At 50.0% G+C, this 22,910-nt stretch overlaps 1 protein-coding gene across 2 annotated transcripts in view; it reads right to left on the reverse strand.

Annotated features, from left to right (window-relative positions):
• Positions 1-253: 253 nt before the first annotated feature.
• Positions 254-22,910, reverse strand: part of NEGR1 (neuronal growth regulator 1) — a 156,496-nt gene continuing 133,839 nt past the window's right edge. For both annotated transcript variants that reach the window (XM_058030643.1, XM_058030642.1), the window contains one exon: positions 254-2,790. In XM_058030643.1, coding sequence (XP_057886626.1) covers positions 2,666-2,790 — 125 coding nt within the window. In that variant the 3' untranslated portion in view covers positions 254-2,665. The remainder of the gene's footprint in view (positions 2,791-22,910) is intronic.

A 22,910-nucleotide genomic window follows, 5' to 3' on the forward strand; every position in this document is an offset into this window, starting at 1 on the left:
CACACCCCCAGCACTCCCCTGCCTCACAAACCCTGCAGGGATCCTCAGGCCCTCTCACCCTCAACACTCCCCTGCCTCACAAAATCACCCCTGGCACCCAGACATGGCTCCCAGTTCTGCTGCTCCTCCTGTGGGTATGGAGGTTTCTTTCTGGGGTGTTTCCCCCAAGTGAAAATCAAATGTGGGACAGGACCTCCCGTCCGTGCCACCCAGTGGCTCTCCCTGGTGCGAATGCAAACATTCAACACTTCACTGAATGTTCTGCTTTTCATGTTTAATCAAGCTGCTGCTCATTCTATTCTGTTGCTGGAAAGATCAGGTTCCAAATGTCAGGAATCACTGGAATGCAGGGTTTGATCCAGCCACAGCATAGAACCCTCTCCCAGTTTTACACACATGGGTGGGGTTATCCACAGCCTCATTTCTCCCTTCAGAAAACTGCACTGACACAAGACTTCCTGCAGCACCACTGTTTCTAGTGAATGGATTCTAAAATAGAGCACTTTAAAGCTGCAATACAAGAGACATGGGGGTATCAGGACTGATAAACTCATTTGAGGTGTGTTTGTATGCTTTCCTTGCAGAATGGGTTCATTCATGTTATTCCAGGTTTTAAAAAATGCCACATTTCTGATAACAGCAACTGCTTGGCACACGGCTGTAAATCATAAGAGAAATAATGCAGCCTGTCACTGACCACATGCAGAGTGACCCAGGGTGTTTTATTGCCATCTGTTGGAGTGAACATCTCTGTTCTCTCAGCAGGGACAGCAGAGGCACTGCACCTCCTGGCTGTGCACTGGCCTGGGACAGCTCATACTGAGCCCAGCCAGCTCCGAGCCCTCCTTGCTGGAAAAATGGGGATTTTGGGACTGCTGAGTATTCCCAAGGCTGGGGCTGCTCACTGCCAGCACCTGCCACGAGCAGGAAAAGTGGGGAACTGGGAAATTCCAGCCACCTGCTGGAGCTCAAACTCAGAGCCTGGCAGTGAAGATCACAGTGAAAGTGGTGCTGCCCACCCAAGGCCAGGCTGGACGGGGCTTGGAGCAGGATGGGATAGTGGAGGTGTCCCTGGGATAGTGGAGGTGTCCCTGTCCCTGGGATAGTGGAGATGTTCCTGTGCCTGTCCCTGGCAGGGGTGGGATGGGATGTGCTCTGTCCCTCCCAGCCCAGCCCAGGATTCTGTGATAAGGATTTTCTTATTCCTGCTGTCAGCAGTTGTTGGTGAGCAGGTCAGGAGCTCTTGGGGCCACCAGGGGATGTGGTGCCCAAGGGCTGCTGGCCACGGCCACCCCAGTGAGCGGCACAGGTGGCAGCTCTGTGTGAGCAGCACTTCACACCAGCGCCGTGCGGGGCTGTGAAGGACGGAGCACCATTGCACAGGATTGCTGGGCGCATCCCTCAGGGTGTGCCAGCAGGGTCCCCTCCATGGGATGGTGTGTGGGGCTGGAGGGACAGCCCTGGCCAGGGGAGCAGCTCCCCAAGCCCTGCCTGCCCCAAGCAGGAGCAGCCTCGCTGCTGCCACACGGATATGTGGAGATAGAAAATTGATACTCCAGGAATTTGCAGGTGTCTCATGGTTCAAAGCATCCTTTATCATTGCTAAATCAGCCAAACCAGTACAAAATTGAGTGCAAGAAAAATACCAATTCACGTCGGCTTTGCCAGCAATACAAAAGGGACGGTCCTGACATTTGCAGCCAGGTGGGAATTTGGCTTTGGGGGAACATTCCGACATTCAAAAGGTGCCACAAAATCGTTGGAGCTCTGTTTCCTAACGGGAAATGTTTTTACAGAGGTCACCTACTGCTCAGTGGTGGTGGAGGGAGGGACAGGAAGGAGCTGGTGCTGCCCTTGAGCTGAGCCCTGCCCTGGAGCAGCTCCTGCAGGGGTACAGGAGCCTTTCCTGGGAGCCCGGGCCCCTCTGGCCTCACCCAGACATCTCCTACGCTCCAAAGGATGCTCCAGCATTTCCCAGAACACATTCCAGACCGGTTGGAGAGGAAGAGGAAAGTCGTGTTTCATGAAGGCACAACCATGCTGAACTGGCAGGAAGGAGGGAAGAGAACAAAAGCGGTACTGCGCAACGCAGTTATAGTACAAGGCTCATTCTTGAAACCTGAATATCATGCTAGAAGAAAATCTAGATATGTGTAATATTTTGAAGAAGTATTTTGAAGGCAATATTATTTGAGATTTTTTTTTTTTTTACTCAAAAAAGAACGAACGTTTTTTGTGTAAGTTTGGATAGAATGCTAGTTGAGGAGGGAACTGAATGTTTGTATTGCAGCCTTAAAGAAGCACATTTTTACTGCAATATCCTTTTTTTGTAAACTACAGTCTGCGAGTCAGCAGACCATGACTGAATGCTTCTGAAAACTTGTCGATTACAAACATGAAATCACAATTAATATCCTCTAAAAGTAATTTCAGAGTTCTCACGTCTTAAAAAAGGACAATGTGTACTGCTCCACAAGGTAATGCAGCTAATCAAAGAAAAGGAGTCGAATTAAAGTATTTACATAATGAGCAATTCTACAGAAGGCGATCATCCCCATGTAAGCACTGATTATATCCCACGCCGCTTTTAACAAACTCTACCAGATTGGATCCAGTCATCAGCACTTTCAGAGAATCCTTAAAAGCCTTTTATGGGTCTTTACATTTAGTGCAGAAGGATGTTCTTCAGGTAGAATATGCTGCTGAGGGAGGAGAGCGTCAGCACCAGGGACCAGCAGGAGAAGAGCACCTCGGCGTGCCCGGTGATGCCGTACTGGGCTGTGCTGGGAGCTGCAAGGCAAGCACAGGGGTCAGTGGCAATTCCCTCTCTCAGACCCCCACATTCCACCCTTCTCCATGGGTAAGGATTCTTCCCCTCTCAGGGCAGCAGCAGGATTGCTCTGGGCAGCAGATGAAGGCTGTGAGCACACCCAGCCCTGCTGCCACCCCACCCAGGGAACAGCCCCGCTCGCTCCAGCAGCTGGAATTGTTTTTAAGGCAAGCACTTGGAAATGGGAGTGCTTCGTTTTTAACCAGCTGAATAATCGATCCATTTTTAGGTTACTGAGCATGAAGATCTGCAGTGCAATCAATGAGAGGGGACTGGATGAAGCCCTCGTGGGAAACAGCTCATTTTCTGCCCAACTCCAGAAGCCAGAGTTTGACAATGGTGCTCAGCTATAGACATTAATACTCATTTGGAAGAAATTGTATTTATTTGTTTACCACAAAGCCCTTCTCGAATTCCTGGGTAAATGCACACAAAGTGCAAAGAGAAAGAAATCAGTGCTGAGGAGCAAGGGAGGAGCTGGTCCCTGGGACTGGGAGTGTCCCAGCTGTGCCTCGGCACCTGGCAGAAACCCTGTCCTTGACAGGGCAGGGGAACTGCCTTAAGCTGGATGAGAGTGGATTTAGATGGGATATTGGGCAGGAATTGTTCCTGACAGGGTGGGCAGGCCCTGGAATGGAATTCCCAGAGCAGCTGTGGCTGCCCCTGGATCCCTGGCAGTGCCCAAGGCCAGGCTGGACACTGGGACAGTGGGAGGTGTCCCTGCCATGGCAGGGGTGGCACTGGGTGGGTTTGAGGTGCTTCCCAAGCCAACCCATGCCAGGATCCTGTGAAACCCAAGCCAACCCATGCCAGGATCCTGTGAAAGCCATGGCTTTGCTCTTGGAAGGGGAGGACAAGGAGCTGCTCCCTCACCCTGCACCAAATCCTGTTTGCTTTCCCAGGATGCAGCCTCCAATCCCGAGCCCTGCTCAGCCCAAATCCTGGATCAAATCCCAACCACCAGCATCCCCTTGGTTTCTGTACAGCCCTCTGCAGCTCCACTTGCAGTGTGTGACATTTCACTTGGCGCAGAGAGTGTGACACAGCCCCAAATCCTCTGCTTTTCCCCCGTGCAGGAAGGCTCAGGTAATAAACCCAAAACAAAACAAGATTAAACTTGGTGTTGACGCTTAGTTTGGTGACTGATGACTGTGACTAACTGCAGGCCAGGGCCCTTCCTCTCCTCTCATTCCAAAAGGACTTTGTGTGCTAAGTCAGGATGACAAATCAACCTTTAATTTATTACGAGGGCCGGGTGGGGAAGCTGAAGCATAACACAGGTGCTATTTCATTTTATGCTATGAAGAGAGTTTCCCCAACTTAAGGATAATTTGAGCTACAGTAGATATAAAAGCCAGCGGAAAATTATGTAAATCTGATTTCCTGCATATGAACCAGCTCTGTCTTTCCAGGGCTTATTAAATCATACCTGGATTGTTTCTGCACAAAGGCAAGAGGGGAGTTAATGGGGGGAAAATGCACTGACTTGGGAGATAATAGAAAAGTTACAGTTCCCAAAGCTGCCTAAGCAGGAGAATTGGATGGAAAAGAAACCTGAAGGAGAAGCAAACCTGGAGAAGTTTAATTATCAATTATGATGTCACACGAGGCCTACTGGATGACACATAGTTTAAAATATTGGCTTAGACTCTTAAAAATCCTTAAAAATTAATAATCTCCTGCAGACTTTTTCTTCTCCCCCTCAGAATTCTGATTTATTTTTCCTGTGGCTCCCTGAATTCATTGCTGGCCAGCAAATTGCTGTTGCTGGATATTAATAAAATTTCACAGCTTTGTGCTGATGTATAAACTTTTAAAACAAACACACCTTTAAAATTTAAAGACTCTTAGCATGGTCTGCTCAGTCCTTGATCTACTCTGAGTAATTATTTTGGTAAGCACTGAGCAGTCCTTGCTTTCCTGTGCAAGGCCATGCAAGGTCACTTTGTTCTTGGACTTGGTATTTTTCAAAGCACTACAGGATGGTTCCAAAAGTGTCAGAATAAGCCCTCAGTTTAGGGGAAAATGAGAAGGTTTAAATGTTTGAGAGCAGCATAAACCAGCTGCCTTCTTTTCCCCTGCTGAAATATTACCATGCCATTGTTTCACATACACACACACACATACACACTCGTGAGCTCCCAGTCTTAATATTTATGCAGGGAGGTAATGGTGGAGGAATGTGTGATTAGGCTTTAAATAAAAGCTGGAATTATTAGAGTCTGTGATTACACCTGCAGCCATGCTGGGCATTTCCACAGGCCCCATCCCCAGCGTGACACAGAGCTGATTTCAGAGGGTTTGGGTGCCCAGAGGGAAGGAGAGCTGTGCCCAGGGAGGGTCAGGATGGGCTTCAGGAGTTTCTCCAGGGAATGGCTGCCCAGCCCTGGCACAGTGTCCAGGGAGGTTTGGGTTCCTGTGAAAAATGCATTAATTTTATTATTGGCTTTTTGCAAATATTAAAATGAAGTTATATGTGTTGTGTTAGAAAGCTATGCTGTATTAATTCTCTTAAGTAGTGTGGTAAATATAGGTTTTAGGTTATACAAAATGTTGAAATAGAAATGATGCTATGTAGGATACCTTTTTAAAGAAAGGACTCACACTGAGATAGCAGCCACAGGACACCTGAATCTTTCAGAGAAAGAGAATTTAGTGCCCCATTATCAGAAGAAACTAACTTCTTCCCACCTTGAAGGTGCTGTCAGGATTCAGAGGAAGAAGCTGACACTGACCAGACAGAATCCTGTGTTTGAATGGAATTTATGCACCATGTATGAGGGGTATGAATATGCAACAGGCTGTTGCTTTTAAGGGTTAATCCTCTGTTAACTGTGTCCTTTTTCCAGCTTGTGCTGCCCAGAAAGAGGTACCTGGACTGTCCATAACTCTTTGTCTCTATTGTGTCGCATTGTCCTAATCCAAATTGTCCAAATTGTCATTACTCTAATTGTATCACTATTTTTATAACCATTTTATTACCATTAAGCTTTTACAATTTTCCAAACAAGTGATTGGTGTTTTTCACAGTTCCCCATCCCCAGGGGAATCTCAAAGTGCATGTGACACTTGGGACATGGCCCAGGGGTGGCCTTGGCAGTGCTGGCCATGGTTGGACTCCCTGCTCTGGAAGGGCTTTTCCAACCTAAACAATTCCATGACTTTATGATCTGGCGCTGCAAATTCAGAGCCTGTGGGGGTGACACCTTGAAATGCCTGAGAAGAAAGTGAATTTCCATCCAGGAAAAGATTAAAACGAGCTCCACGAGCAGCCTGATGTCTGAAATACCAAATGACCCAGGATTTACAGGGCACAATGAGTTTAAAATGTCAGCTGCAGCCACTGAGGGGCAATAATTTACTTTTGTGCTGCTGTGTAAGTCAAATTTTGCTCAGAGGCAGAGTGGCTGCATCCCTCTGGGAAAGGGAAAGGGAATGGGGGCACACTCAGAGCATCATCAGGGATGGGAAGGGACCCACAGGGGCTTGGGGTGGAAACTGATGTTGGAGGGGACCTTAAATGTCCCCTCAGGGTGAGGAGAAATCCCTGCCTGGCCATGGCACACCTCCTGTGCTCACGTGCCTTTGTGAGCCCTCCTTTCTTCCAGTTTAGGGATTACTGGACCTAATCCTAATGTTTTACACCAGCCGGCACTCGTGGAAATATTTAAGACACCCTTAGCACAGATAGGATTATATTCAGACATCTCTCCTGGTGCTGAATAGAAAGGAACAAAGTAATATTATATCAGTATCTCTAATTAATACAAGAGATTAGGAGAAGTGCTATGCTGGAACACACAAACCAGCATTTCCTAGCACCAAGGGCTGCATTAACCAGAAATAATTATAAGCTTTAATGCTGATGCTGTGTAGACAAAAGCAGAGACCCCTTTAGGTTGTCTGAATAAGCAAGACTAATTCTGTTAAATGGATTATGCAGGGAGATGTTAATAAGCATTTTATTTAACCATATTCAGGTTAATCATTTACTAAAGGAAAGCCTTAATAAATTGGATTTTTTGGTGCAACGTTTAAAACATACAGAGAGGGAAGGAATAAACTAACTCAAGGTCAGAGCGGTAAGGCAAAAAGAAAGATGAGAAAGGCTAGGCTGTCAAATAAGGTTCTTTTAGAAGAAAAGATGGGGAGATAATGGGCCTCAGAAGGCTGGGGCGAGGCCTGGGGATAACATCTCTACATTTTGTTCCACTTGAAGCTGCTGGAGGATTTATGGCTGTGCAGGAGGAGGTGGGCAGTCTGTAAAGGCTCTGTCAGGGAGCAGCAGTGGTGATGGGCACAGGGTCCTCAGAGCTGGAACCAGCTCCCATGGCCAGGGGAATGGGCAGCACAGAAACCTCCTTGGAGGCCAGGGCAAAGCTTGGCCTTGGGAGAGAAAAACTGGAAGCCTTGTCTGCAAATGGATGAGGGGATTTGTTTAGTCTCATGCAAATGCAATCATGCTGAGGCTGAGGAGCTGCAGTGGGGTGGGAGAGGCAGGAGTGAGGCAAATGGATCACTCTGAATTCCAGCTGGAGGCTGGAGCTAAACAGAGCCCTGGCCACCATGGCAGCACCTGGGGAAGGCTGGGAATTCCACAAATGTGGAAGTGCCTCTGGAGCAGGCATGGGGGCATGGAGGTTCTCTCCAGCCCCATGTTCCTCTAGCCTGGTCTGCTTCAAAACATCCCTCCTGTGCTGGGGTCAGCTCCGGGCACTTCCAGCTCTGGGTCAGCTCTGGGTCAGTTGTGGGGCAGTTTTTGGTCAGTGCTGGGTCAGTTCTGGGTCAGCTCTGGGTCAGTTCTGGGTCAGTTGTGGGGCAGTTTTTGGTCAGTGCTGGGTCAGTTCTGGGTCAGCTCTGGACCAGCTCTGGTCAGCTCTGGATCTGTTCTGAGTCAGTTCTGGACCAGCTCTGGGTAGGATTTTAGGGAAAACCCCTCCCTGGAAAGGCTGCCCAGCCTGGCCCAGCTGCCCAGGGCAGGGCTGGAGGCTGCAGGGATGAGGATTCTGGCAGGAATGTCCTGTGAGCATCCCTGTCCCACAGCATCCTCCCCAGGAACTGCCCCAGCCCAGGGCACAGACCTGGCTCAGCCCATCCCTGCGTGGTGGGGCTGCAGTCAAACCTTGCTTTGTGCATTATCTGTCAAGCAGAGCTCAGCACTGCTCAGACAAATCTCTCCGAAAATCCTTGAGGAAGGACACGGAATATTGCAGGAGCTGTCCAAGAGCTGGCTCTGCCCAGGGATAAGCCAGGGCTGGGCAGGATAAAGCTGGAAGTGCCAGGTGCTTAACTGAGGGGCTTTATCATCCTCTGGGATGGGAGTGTTGGCAGGAAGATCCAGGAGATGAGCCCCAGAAGAGTGATGGGGTTGATAAGAGAGGGCTGTTATCAGGGCCTGTCCATCAGCATTCACACAGGGCTGCTGGCAGGGCAGGAGCTGGGAGATGAAATGCTGATTTGTCCTTATTTCAAATTTAAATGAATAAAAAAGCATTTTGTGAGTCTTAAAATGGGAAAACAAGGGCTAGAATACGATTACTAGAACTGCATAAGTAAAAATCAGCTGTTTGCTGTGCTAAAATCTGAAAGCTTAGTAATTTAAACACTTGAGACGTGCCACCAGCAATGCCTTAAAGTGAAATATTATCCCAGCCTGTGTTTGTGTATGCACAGAAAATGAGTCAGAGGCATTTCTTGTTCCAGTCATGAAGACCCCACTTGGGATGTGCCCTGTGTCCAATGCAAAACCGATCCTGGTGCTGATTCTGACTGAGGTAAAATGTAAAATACGATATTTACAGGTTGAAAAAAAACACCCAAGCAACGAACACACGGTAACCATGGCCACCAGCTGTGTAACCCTGAATTGTGGGGATCTCTGCCTGGAACTGGGGCTCCCTGGCTGGGGGAGGCAGAGGGAGACCCACACCCCCTGCCCACCCTCCACAGCAGTCAGAGTCACCTTTCCCCAACAAATAACTCATGCTAAACACTGCAAACAGCCACAGACTCATCTCACACTGCTAAAAACACACCCAGCCCTGGAGATTTCAAAGTCAGATCGCTTTTGCTGGTGAGGGTGGTGTGGCTCAAAGCAGAGCTGTTCCACGAGGGCTGCCAGCCCTGGCACAGAGGGACAGCAGGGCTGGGATGGGGCTCGGGGGACAGAGCGGGATGAGGGTCTCAAATCACCTCTGGAACAGAGCATTTCCCAATTCACCAACTGCTCAAGAGCACTGAGTGGTTCCTCACTAAAAATCCCTGCAGTTCCTGGTCCCTTTGTAGATCCCACCGTGGTTCCTGCTCACCTGGAGAGGAGAAGGATCCAGGGAGAGCCCAGAGCCCCTGGCAGGGCCTGGAGGGGCTCCAGGAGAGCTGCAGAGGGGCTGGGGACAGGGATGGAGGGACAGCACACAGGGAATGGCTCCCAGGGATGGATGGGACATTGGGAATTGGGAATTGTTCCTGGCTGGGATGGAATTTCCAGAGCAGCTGTGGATGCCCCTGGATCCCAAGGCCAGGCTGGACATTGGGACACCCTGGGACAGTGGGAGGTGTCCCTGCCATGGCAGGGGTGGAACGGGATGGGCTTCAAGGTCCTTTCCATCCCAAACGATTCCAGGATCCTGTGGATGTCCCTGTGTGAGCCAGGATCAGAGCAGGGGTGACAGTGACAGGGCAGGACAAGCTTTAGTGAAACACCCCCCATTTTCAGCCTTCACTCTCTGCTCAGGTGTGTTTCAGTGCAGTTTCGTGCAGGCAGAGATAAAGCTGGAGGTATCAAAGAGAAGCACCTTCCCTGAAATAGTGCAGGGCACAGAGTCCCTGTGACGCCTGCCTGGGATGAATGAAGCACAGAGAGCTGAGCAGGATGAAACAGCACAGCCCTGATGGACTCCCATCCTGCTGCAAGGAACACTTCACAGCCCCCAGGAGTATTTATGGGGAAATTACTGCGAGGGAACAGAGGGAAATTTGGCTTTATATATCATCCTTGATACTGCAGCCGTGTCCCATTTCTTTGTGTGGCTGAGGAGTGCAGTGGTGTTGGGGAAATGGAACATCCCTGAGGAGCTCTGGAATGATGGATGGAACATCCCTGGGGAGCTCTGGAGTGACAGACGTGTGAAAAATGTACTTTATGTGTACTTTATGATTGGCTTTTAACAAATATTAAAATGAATATTATATGTGCTGTGTTAGAAAGTTATGCTGTGTTAATTCTCTTAAGTAGTGTGGTAAATATAGTTTTGGGTTAGAACAAAATGTTAAAATAGAAACTGTGCTATGTAAGATACTTTTTTAAAGAAAGGACTCACACTGAGATAGCAGCCACAGGACACCTAAATCTGTCAGAGAAAGAGAATTTATTGCTCCATTATCAGAAGAAACAAACTTCTTCCTGCCTTGAAGGCGCTGTTAGGATTTGGAGGAAGAAGTTGACACTGCCCAGACAGAATCCTGTGTTTGAATGGAATTTATACATCATGTATGAGGGGTATGAATATGCAACAGGCTGTTGTTTTTAAGGGTTAATCCTCTGTTAACGTGGGTCCTTTTTCGGGTTCATGCTGCCCAGAATAGGTACCTGGACTGTCTGTAACTCTTTGTCTCTATTGTCTCATATTGTCCTAATCCTAATTGTCCAAATTGTTATTACTCTAACATTATTACTCTAACATTGTATTACTATTTTTATAACTGTTTTATTACTATTAAACTTTTAAATGTTTAAAAACAAGCGATTGGTGTTTTTCACAGATGGGAACAGCCCTGAGGAGGATCTGGCTTGGTCAGACAGAGGAGATCCACCCAGCCCTGGGCTGGACCTGTGGGATCACCACCTCGTGCCCTTTTAACCAGCAAAGAGAAGGCAGGAATCAGCCAAGGGAGAGGGGCTCGCTGGCTCTGGGCAGCAGGAGCACACCCATCACCCACAGTCCCAAATCCCGGCCCCTGGCCCTTCCTGCCCTGCCCAAGCATGCCTGGGGCAGGTTTGGGAGTGTGCCCATTCCCTGGGAGCCCGGGCAGTGCCAGCACCCTCTGGGGTGAGCCTTGCCTGTCTCCAGCCCCAATGGCTGAGGCGCTGGGTGAGGCTCAGCCTGTCCCTCCCTTCACGCATCCTCCACATTCACTGCTCCTGGCACACCCAGGGCAAAGCAAACCACGCATCCAGCCTGGATGTCTGAGTCTGAACCCTGCTGGCTTGCCCAGGAAAAGTGGGATAGCAGCAACTGTTGGGGGGAGCAGCCACAGGAAGGGATCTCTGGAAGGGCTCAGGCCAGTCCTGTGCTATTTCAGGGCTCTGTGCAGCCCTCTGCACACAGCTGGCTTGGGATGGCACGTGCTCAAGGCTGGGACTCCATCCTCCCCACACCTGCCCTGATTTTGGGTTCACCTGCAGCAAACCCAACCTCGTTTAGCCTGAAGTTAAATGGAAACCAAGCCTGACTCTGGGCCCTGCCTGGGAACCCAGAATTGAACAGGAAAACAGCTCAGAGATCAGGGTCCTCCACTGGATGGGGCAAACACAGCTTTGGTTGAGAGGACATTGAGAATAAACCATGAAGGTGCCAGAGAAAGCACTGGGAGGAGCAAGCTGCTCATTCCCATCCCCATTCCCATTCCCATTCCCATTCCCTCTCCCCATTCTCTCATCCCCATCCCCATTCCCACTCCCATTCCCTTTCCCCCATCCCTGTGTCCCATCCCAGGAGTTCTGGAAGGTTCCTCAGGGAAGGAGGAGCCGGAAGAGCCAAGCCCTGAGGATGTCCACGAGGGACATTCACACACCAAGGAATCTCTGGAGCCACCTGCCAGGGTTCCAGCTGGATAAATTGCTGGATAAATAAATTCCCCACTCCCACGTGGGGTGAGCAGCACAGAAAAAAGGGAAAACCTGCACTGCTGGGAAGCTCAGGTTCCTCAGGCATCATTCTGGCAGCCTACAATAACTGCTTCCCTGACAATGTGGCTCTCATTTGTAAGTGTCACACTGGAGACAAGGAAAAGCGCTTCAATGTGACAGAAAAATTTGACTTGGGAGCTAATTACTTTAATTTGAGAGAATTTTTGGCTCATCTGCATGCTTGACAATTATTTACAACTTACATTGGTAATTAGAGGTTGGGCCTTGTGCTGAAATATTGCAAATGGCTTTGGAGACATTTGCTGATCCTCCTAACTTTGAGAGGAAATGAATGTATTAGTAGTTAATATGTAAAATATTTGTACTTCTGACCTTTTGTTAAACATCCTTCCTATATTTTAAATGATTGGTTGTCAGAGCCATTTTTCTCCAAGTGACGTGTGACATTGTAAATAAGCTCTTGAATTAAGCAGCACATTAAATCTCCGTGTTCAGTGGCAATCTCTGATAGTTCTCATATATCAGGGAGACTTTGTTGGTTCTGCTGTGTTGAAGCAATGTCATACAGCAGCGTGAATGATAATTTTTTACACTGAGCTTTCCAGTTTCTGCACGGTTTCCACATCATTCTTGTGCTCTTGACAAAGGATGTGGAGCTAGGCAGGTTGGAACATGATTTCTGTCCCTTTTTGGGTGGATGAGGAAGGAAGTTTTTGGCTGGAAGTGCTGGTAGCCTTTCAGCAAATCTTCCACTGAGGTGCCTGGCAGATGATTTCTAAGATGTGAGGTTTATTCAGATTTCTGTTGATTTTCTTAAGCATTTCTGGTGGGTTCTTCTGGGTCACATCTCTGCATAGTGCATGTATTCCTCTCTTTTTACAGGAATATTAAAAGCCCATAACCAATGGGAATTTATCCCCAAACTGTGCCCATATAGCCAAGGAATTAATCATCAATAGTGCTTTGACTGGAAGAAGGTGGTGGATGAAATAAACAACCAAGTCCAACTGTTAGCTGATTTCAGAAGTTACAGTGGCTCCTTGCATCCTAACAGCCTCAGGGGAGCTCAGGGTGGGCACAGTGTCGCAGAGGGCACATCTTTTATGGAAAACCCTTTCCTTGGGATTGTTCCTCCTGAGAAGCTGGGAGGCCTCAGGAACAAAATGCAAACAATGGTTATCTGCTGCTGTGGAATGCAACAGGTGCATCTGGGATTGGGCTCATGGGGTTGTTTCTAATTAATGGCCAATCACAGCCAGCTGGCTCGGACACAGAACCTGAGCCACAAACCTTTGTTATCATTCTTTCCTATTCTATTCTGAGCTTAGCCAGCCTTCTGATGAAATCCTTTCTTCTATTCTTTTAGTATAGTTTTAATGTAATATATATCATAAAATAATAAATCAGCCTTCTGAAACATGGAGTCAGATCCTCATCTCTTCGCTCACCCTCAGACCCCTGTGAGCACCGTCACACCCCAGCAGGAATTTCCCCATGGAAAGGGGGTCAGGCCCTGGAACTGCCCAGGGAGGGTTGGAGAGCCCATCCTGGAGGTGTCACCTGGAGGTGGCACTCAGTGACAGGGTGGGCACAGGGTGGGCACAGCAGGAATTTCCCCATGGAAAGGGGGTCAGGCCCTGGAACTGCCCAGGGAGGGTTGGAGAGCCCATCCTGGAGGTGTCACCTGGAGGTGGCACTCAGTGACAGGGTGGGCACAGGGTGGGCACAGCAGGAATTTCCCCATGGAAAGGGGGTCAGGCACTGGAACTGCCCGGGGAGGGTTGGAGAGCCCATCGTGGAGGTGTCACCTGGAGGTGGCACTCAGTGACAGGGTGGGCACAGGGTGGGGATGCGTCAGGGAGTGGATTCAGTGATCTGGGGAGGCTTTTCCAACCCCCTGGATTTGGGGCTGGGTGACTGACAGCTGTGCCAGCTCCCAGGGCTGCCCTGTCCTTGGTGACAGGCACAAACTGAGGGGCACAGGGAGAGTCCCCTCCATGCAGGGATGCACCTGGACTGCCCCAGAGCCATTTCTGCACAGCTGTGTGTGCCCAGCAGCAGCAGGGAGGGCACAGCAGGCTGCCTGGCCATTCCCAGAGCAGCAGGCAGGCAGAGGCCACCCCTCCTGGGCTGCAGTGAACAGCACCGAGCCCCTCATGAGGGATGATTGCAATTTCCACGGGGCTGTGTGTGCAGGGAACGAGCATCACTCACAGCAGCCTGAGCTACTGGCTCCTCGGAGCCAGCGGCGTTTGTCTGCAGCCCCTGACGTGACATTAACTATTCATGGCGCTCCACAGTGTTCAAACACTGCCCCGGCAAAATTGTTGCTACTTTTCAACTTGATTGAGATCTTCCCCAAGCCAGGCTGGGCTGCAGCCAGCACGGGGCTCTCACATGGCAGGAGTGCAGGAGCGACCAGGTGCTCAGCAATGCCCAGGTGCTCAGGAGTGCCCAGGTACTCAGGGATGCCAGTGCCCAGGTGCTCAGGGGTGCCCAGGGGCTCAGGGATGCCACAGTGCCCATGGGCTCTGGAATGGCAGTGCCCAGGTGCTCAGCAATGCCACAGTGCCCAGAGTGCCCAGGAATGCTAGTGCCCAGGTGCTCAGCAATGCCAGAGTGCCCAGGTGCTGAGGAATGCCCAGAGTGCCCAGGTGCTCAGGAATGGCAGTGCCCAGGTGCTCAGGGATGCAGTGCCCAGGTGCTGGGCTGGGAGCCATCATTCCCTGCCTCCTCCTCCTCGCAGCTGACCCTCCAGAGCAGTGGGGCACATGGGATTCAGTGCCTGCACCTTTTAATGCAGTGATTTAGTGATTTGCCACCCTGAACACAGCCTCTGCCACCTGCGGCTCCCTGGGGGTTAGGGATCCATCTCCCAGCACTGACCCCACTGAGGGATCCTTTTGTTAGAATGGGCAGCCCTGGCACAGGTGCCCAGAGCAGCTGTGGCTGCCCCTGGATCCCTGGCAGTGCCCAAGGCCAGGCTGGGCACTGGGGCTGGAGCACCTGGGACAGTGGGAGGGGTCCCTGCCATGGCAGGGGTGGCACTGGGTGGGATTTATGTAAGGTCCCTCCCAACCCAGGCCATTCTGAGTTTCTGTGGTTCCATTTTCCCCCAGTCCCTGCTGCCTGGGGTGAGTTATTTGGGATTGCAGCCGGAGCTGATTTGCCATTGGGAGGACTCTGAGCTCTTGCAGCTGCCTGTGGGGGAGAGGGAATGATCCCCCCCTTCCAGAGCCATTTGGGGCTGGGATTTCTGCTGGGGGTGCCTCTGCAGAGCCCCTCACCCTTCCTGCCTGCTGCTGCTCTGCAGGTTTTCCTGCTGCTGGGGGATTTTGCATCAGGAAGCTTTTCATGGCCCCGTCTGCCCCACTCGCTTTTCAGCTTAATCCTGAGGATTTTGGAGACATTATGGCTCAGCTTTGCATATGTTATTACACAGAAGAGAGGAAAAAACCCCCAACAGCTGAGATTTCTCAAAGCTGGCTGGGAGCTTTAGGCAGGCAGGTTCTGCTAAGAGCCATGCCTTTGAAAATCTCTGTCAATTAGTGCAGTATCTTGGTGCTTTTGGGACAGAGATGGATGCCTCAAACTGGCTCTGATAGCCTTGGAGACACGTGCAGGAAGACACATTCTGCCTCAAAACCAATCTGTTTTTCCTAGTTTGTGCCATGTATAACCCCCAAGCACTAAAACCCTTCGGGTTTGTCCAGCACCTGCCTGGGAATTGGACAGTGCTAGCCTGCATTGAGCAGGGTGGGATTTCCACCTCTCTGTAAAACCCTGCTCCTTCTGCTGGCAGCTGCTCTGGTCCTGGGGGTCCCTTCCAGCCCAGGATATTCTGTGGTTCTGGAAAATTGTGCACTGAAGGTGGCTGTGGGAGGGAAGGGCAGAGCAGCTTTGGGATCCTTCCAGGCAGGCATTGCTCGTTCCTGCAGGGTCTCTCTGAGCAGAGCTCTCTGCTCTGGGTTATTCACATCTCTCCCTGTTTTCCCATTCCAAAATCCACACCCTGTTTGATCCTCCCGAGCCTCCCAAAGGCAGCTGTTCTCTGAGCTGCCTGGCTTTGCAGAGAGCTCCCTCTGAGAAGGGGACAGACACTGCAGAGCCATCAGGGACAGAGGAAGGGTGAGTGACAATGCTCACTGCACAGACAGGGGCACGATGGACAGAGAAACACAGAGCTCAGCCACGGATCTCCAGGTGAGGGGCACAAAAGGGGCCCAGGTCAATCATTTCACCCTGAGTGTGCAGTGACAGGCGCTGCTAGCTGTCCCAGTGCCACCCAGTGTCACCCAGTGCTACCCAGCGCCACCCAGTGCCACCCAGTGCCACCCAGTGCCACCCAGCGCCACCCAGCGCCACCCAGCGCCACCCAGTGCCACCCAGCGCCACCCAGCGCCACCCAGTGCCACGCCAGGCCCTGGCCCAGTGTGGAGCAGGCTGCCACCCCCTCACTGAGCTCATCTTCCTCGTGCCAGCAGCACTTTCTTACGGAGCCGCCTGACTCAGCAGCTGGAAACGGGAAAATGTTGTGCACAGCTTCCATCCTAATGAAAAGCATCTTTAAAATTTTAATCAGATGGCTCCACACTGTTCTGTGGATTCAGAGGCTCGGCTGAAATCTGGGCTTCCTGAAAACCACGAGCAGGAGCAGGTGCCAGTGATAAAAGAGTATTTATTTAATTGTTCAGAGCTGCTGCTTGAACTGCTCCCACCCTGCTGCTGAAGGATGCAGGCCTGGCTCAGCAGCAATACTAACCCTACAGATTTTGGTGCTGATTTCTTTAACCCAGAGAGCCTCCTGGAAAAACCCACTCTCAGCCTTCCATGGTTGCCTGGTGACACGCTAAGAGCTCATCTGGAAAGTTTAAAGGAGGACAAAACCCAGCCTAAACTCCACCTCAGCAGGCTGGGCCTTGCAATTGTTTGTAGTGAGGGGAAGGAAAAGATGCAGCTCTGAAACACCAGGTTCAGAGTGAGGAAATGGCTGATCCTGTGTCATCCTGGGATGTTGTTTTCCATCCTGGCTGGAAATATTGTTGGCAACTCCATCAAAATGTCCATGTTGCACAGATACTCTAAATGCAGCTGGCATGGAACTGAAATTTCCATTTGGTGTGAAATTCAGACAGGGAAAAGACAAAAAAAGAAGAAGTGTTGCCTGGAATGAGATGGGGAGCCTGGAAGGAAGCCAACCTATTTTTTTCCCACTCAAAACTCAACAGGCCTTTATTTGAATTTCTTTAAAACTGACATATTCATGGAGTTTTCAAACAGGCTTTTTCTGACAAGTCCCCTAATCCCCCAAGCCTTCCCTCCCTCAACAACCCAAGTTTGTCAGATCCTTCCCTGCCAGCTGTAGCTGCAGGCTCCTCCGAGTTCCACACGGAGCTGGGCCCTCCCTGAGGTTCTGGATCCTCAGCTCTATGTACATTTCAAATCCCTGCACATGGGCATCCATCTCATCGAGATGGATATATGCATATTTATTCCTGTACAACTCCTGTAGTCAGCCAGTTCTGGCTGATCAAACCTTCACTTAAAACATATCCTTCTGTGATAAATAAAAACACGGACTGCTCTCTTCCTGCTGGTGAATCACATTCTGGAATCTCCTGCTTGTCTTCTCTCAGTCAGAGCTGGGGCTCGTCTCAGTCTGGGGAAGGTGTAAGTAGGTTGTGTAAAGAGCAGGGGAACAGCTGGAGCTGGCCAGGGGGTTTAGGGTGGGTTTAGGGTGGGTTTAGGGTGGGTTTAGGGTGGGTTTGGGGTGGGTTTGGGGACAGGTTCGTCCCCAGAGGGTGCTGGCACTGTCCAGATGCCCAGGGAATGGGCACGGCTGTGACCGTGCTCACAGGGGTTCTTGGATGAGGGAACAGACGAGGATCTGACTCCATGGTTCAGAGGGCTTGATTTATTATTTTATGATATATATTACATTAAAACTATACTAAAAGAATAGAAGAAAGGATTTCATCAGCAGGCTAGCTAAGAATAGAATAGCCAAGAATGATAACAAAGGTTTGTGGCTCAGCTCTCTGTCCGAGCCAGCTGACTGTGATTGGCCATTAATTAGAAACAACCACATGAGACCAATCACAGATGCACCTGTTGCATTCCACAGCAGCATATAACCATTGTTTGCATTTTCTCTCAGCTTCTCAGGAGGAAAAATCCTAAGGAAAGGATCCTTCAGGGATGGGAGGAACCTCCTGGTTCACGCACAACACACACCTGACAGAAACAGGAATTGATCTGCACACTGACACACACCCAGCAGCAAGGACAGGATCCCTGGATGCTGAGAATCTCACTGAGAGATGGGAGGAAGCTCCTGGTTCACCCCTGGCACTGCAAACAACACGAGTGGGAGAAAGCAGCAGCAGGAGGCTGAGCATCTCCCCAGCCTCCACATCCTCCACCCTTCTCACAGCCTCCAGGAGCCATTTCACACCTGGCCCTGCTCTGCTTTCCTGGCATCTCTCAGAAGCACTCCTTGGTTAAGATGTGAAATTCCAGCCAACTGATCGATGTGTGATATTGTAAAATATTCAGGATTCTCAGAGCAGCTTCTTCTCCTAAGTGGGCTTCTCATATTCGTGGGAAAACTCATTAATATTGAAATCCCCACTGACAGAAGGCTTGTAGGCAATACAGCATCAGGAAAAAAACATTCTTGTATTTTACATGCTGGCTTAGAGAGTGGGAATCAATGGACTAAAAACGACCTAGTTCTAGTCCTATTTTTCAGCTGATAGAAAGCAGCTCTCTTGATATTAAATAATGCATCTCTTCAGCAAGCAGTGAATAATACGATTTAGTGTGTTCAAACATTCTGCTGGAATGATGATGCAGGCTCTGAGCACGCCGAATGTCACTGAGCACACCCTGAGACGCTCGTTCAGCTTAAACAGGAATGTTTACCTAATTCCACACATTCACTGGGAGGATGTGCCTTCCCGGGAAGATTCACAAGCACAGAGTTCGCCTGCTTGAAGCAGCAGGTGACTGCAGCACTGGAAGGCAGCTATTTCCCCCAGGAGATAATTCCCAGTGTGGCTGGGCCCCAGAAACCCAGAATTAACGGTGCAGGTGCACGGAGCTGGCTGCATGCAGACACCAGCTTTGCCTGAATTTCACACCTGCCTGGGCTCTGGCATGCAGCAACAATGCCCACGATGTGCTCTGAACACAGAGCTGTCAGCTGACTAACAAGGAGGTTTAATATATGGATATTTTCGAGATATTCACCCGTTTGATGCCAAACTACTCACAGCAAGGCCTGGTAGCCCTGTATCAGTCCTGTGTCTGTTACTGGGACAGGAGAACCTCTGGTGCTCTGGGGCTGGGTGCTGGAGGGTGATTCCCAGCAGCTGATGGAGATGGGATCCCAGGAGGGGGATTTGGGGGCACCAAAGCGGCCCCCAAGCATCAAAAGCTCTTGGAGCAAACACACATCTGTCGCACACATCTTTTATGGAAAATCCTTTCCTTAGGATTTCTCCTCCTGAGAAGCTGGGAGGCCTCAGGAACAAAATGCAAACAATGGTTATCTGCTGCTGTGGGATGCAACAGGTGCATCTGGGATTGGGCTCATGGGGGTGTTTCTAATTAATGGCCAGTCACAGTCAGCTGGCTCGGACTCTCTGTCCAAGGCACAAACCTTTGCTATCATTCCTTTCTATTCTATTCTGAGCTACCCTTCTGATGAAACATTTTCTTCTATTCTTTTAGTATAGTTTTAATGTAATATATATCATAAAATAATAAATCAGCCTTCTGAACCATGGAGTCAGATCCTCGTCTCTTCCCTCATCCAAGAACCCCTGTGAGCACAGTCACACATCTGCTTCTAACAGAATTTAGAAGTTAAACTTGCCATGATCCAGGATCTGCTGCCCAAAATGTGAATCACCTTTCCAGAGTCCTTTATAGTTTTGGGAGGAATTGCAGGAGCAGGGATAAGGAAGAGCAGCTGGGTTATGGCAGTGAAGCACAGCTGGCCCTGCCTCTTGCCCCAGGCCCTTCCCTGCTCCAGGGTTTGCTGCACCAGCATCTCCTGCTGCCATGCAGAGCCCCCCAGCTGCAGGAACACGCTGCTTTCCTCACCAACAGACAGAAATAATGGCAGGAAAGAGCACTGCAAATCCCGAAATTCTGAGTCCAACCCTGCGGATTCTCCTTACACAAAACCACTGATTGATGTAAATGGGATTTGCGACTGCATAAGAGGAGAAAAAACTGGAGGGGTTGGCAGGTTTCCCATGGAACAAACAGAACCTGCTTGAAATGAGGTATTATTTGGTATCCTGGCGTATTAAATGTGTAAGATATGCAGAAAGGCAGAGCGGGGAGAAGCAACTGGGGTTCAAGGAGTTGTCCAACCTGCCCAAGTGCTCATTTAAACACACGCTTTTGTTCCTGAGAAAATTAAATAACTTAAGGTCCTTCTCTCTCCCACTCCAATTTTTATAAAAGTGCCTCATAAGATGTGAAGTCATTAATTAAAGAAGATTCCTCAATTATTCCCTCTGACCTGTCACAGTTACTTGTTTAGTCAGCGTTAAGAATTCAGCAACATCTTCAAAGGCTTTCCAAGACACCACCTGTGAACTAATTATGCTGAAGGAGGGAAGATTTGTAAGGAGCTGCAGCTCCTGGCGCTGGCTGACAACACAGATACCGACCGTGGCCCCAATTTCGTAACTTTCTGCAGCTAATTCTACACGCTTGAAGCACCATCGCTCCAAATTAGGAGAGTAAATCCCCAAATGTGTGGAAAGAGGCTCCAGCAGGGAAAGGCACAAATGTGTCACCAGGGCTCTCCAACACGGCGCTGCTTTGCATGAATTAGAAATGTCTTAAATGCTCTGTGCCCTGCTGGGAACTGGGGGGATGCTGAAAGTTCTGCAGGGCTGCTGCAGATTCCTCAGAGAGTCACTCCCGAGGCTGGTCCTTGAGGATGACCCTGGGGACTCAGGCAGTGCTGATGGCACACAGCATCCTGTCAGGAGCTTCCTGCACTTCTGGGGAGCCTTGGTCCCCTTTGGGGTGCTCTGGCTCAGCACTGAAACCCCAGCAAGGGTCTGTGTCCTGCGGCAGCAGAGCCTTCTCCAGGGAGCACAGCACACCCCCTGAAGCTGTGCTCAGGAGCTGAAGGATGGTGGTAATTAGCTAATTAGCTGCACAGCCCTGACTGAGCAGGAAGGAGCTGATGCTCTGGTTTGTGACTGATGTGAGACACGAGGCTAAAATGAGTTCCTATGGATTATCCATGGTTGGTATTCCTGCACGTGGGGAGCAGACCCAAAGGGCTCCTGGCCAAAGCCTCCCGGGAGGATTTGAGCAAAGCCAGAAACGTTGGCCCTGCTCATGGCAGGGGTGGAACGAGATGGTTTTAAGGCCCCTTCCAGCCCAAATCATTCTGTGATTTATGGTAATTCTAATTTTACAGTCATAAGCAGCTGTGGACAGTAACCCAGGTTTTCTGCCTCCATCTCCCAGCCCAACGTGCTGCCTCCACTGCTGGTGCTGCACACATGAGGGACTCAGTTCCCAGCACTCTGGGAAGGTTCTCATTGCCTCTGCAGCTGAATAACTTGGTTACAATAGTGCTGGCATTTTCCAGCTATTTACCAGGCTAAAATTAGCTGAGTAGAGGGACTATCACAGTGTTATTTAATTATGGAAGGCAAACAGAACAGTTCATTGCAATGTCACTGCTGCTACCAGGGCTGATTTCCAGGAGGAAAGACTCAATAATAAATTTGCAACCATTTTGAGAACTGTCTTTAAGCCCTCCTCCCCTTTTCTGTTGTCTTTCAGCAGAACAGATGTTGGTTTTCAACTGCAAACTGAGCTCAGTGCTTTCCTTGGTAATTTAAAGTTGGATTTGCTCATGTAGTTTATAACTATTGCAACTTTAATGACTCCTAAATTTTTCCACTATTGTGTTCAGAGGTTTTCATATTCTCAATTTCATGTTTGTAAAAGGCCCTCTCTATTTAGCACTGAGCCTTCAGAATTAAGAGAGGGATCATTATTAAAGGCCTCTATTCCTTTCCACCCCCCCATCTCCATGCCGCTCCCAGAAATACACATAATTTTGCTCATTTGGTGCAAATTTCTGCAGACAAGAATTCAAACACTTCTCAAAGCTGTGTTACTTGAACAGCAGCTTTTGAAAATGAGGAACAACTGTGACTCTGTTGGAGCACTCACTTATGCAGATCAAACCCAGAAATGCTACTGGAGCCCATTCCAGCTGCAACTCCCCAGCATTATCCCTCTTTCCCAGACAGAGCTGGAAGAGGATCAGGCTGAGAGCCCTTTTTCAGGAGTTACAAACCCCAGAGTTAAACAGCACCAGAGTGGGGCTCTCCTATCGCCGCTTTGCACGACCAGTGCAGTGGCGACCCTTTCCTTCTTCTCAGCCTCTCTTAACTCAAATAATAATTCCCCAGCTTGTTTCCAACTGCTTGGCACTCCAAAGCAACTGTGGAAATGCCAAGGACAGGGACTTTTATTGCCGGCACTATCAGCTTTCTGCAGCCCAGTCCACCCTCCCATGCCGTGGGTTTGGATGGAGATGTCATGCAGAGGTTTTGCTGCGGCTCTGGCTGCAGGCACAGGACAATCTCTGCCCTGGAGATGGAGACAGGGCACAGTCTCTGCCCTGGAGATGGAGACAGGGCACAGATTCTGCCCTAGAGGGGACGGAGAGCTTTGGGAAGCTCCCTGGGAGGGCAGGGGGGCAGCACCTCTGCCCCAGAGTGACACTGGAGTTGCCCTCCCTAAGCTCTTTGATTAAAGCTCTGCAGATTTAAACACTTGTCTTGCTGCTCCTGTAGGTCTGGGGGTGCTGGAATCACCTGTGCCTGCCTTTCCTCTGCAGCCCTTGGTTTAACCTGCCTCACTTGGTTTATCACCTCGCTGCTGTGGCTTTCTGGCACAGTCCTCCCAATCTTTTAATCTCAGTTAGGAAATAAAAGCGCACATCTGGTGAAGGTTTTGCCAGAGGAAAATTCTGCTTGCTTTTGTCTCCCAGATGGGATATTGGGAAGGAATTTATCACTGTGAGTGTGGGCAGGCCCTGGCACAGGTGCCCAGAGCAGCGGGGGCTGCCCCTGGATCCCTGGCAGTGCCCAAGGCTGGGCTGGAGCACCCTGGGACAGTGGGAGGGGTCCTGCCATGGCAGGGGTGGCACTGGGT

This window comes from Melospiza georgiana, chromosome 9 (genome assembly GCF_028018845.1).
Source record: "Melospiza georgiana isolate bMelGeo1 chromosome 9, bMelGeo1.pri, whole genome shotgun sequence".
In the NCBI taxonomy this organism is placed as follows: Eukaryota; Metazoa; Chordata; class Aves; order Passeriformes; family Passerellidae; genus Melospiza; species Melospiza georgiana.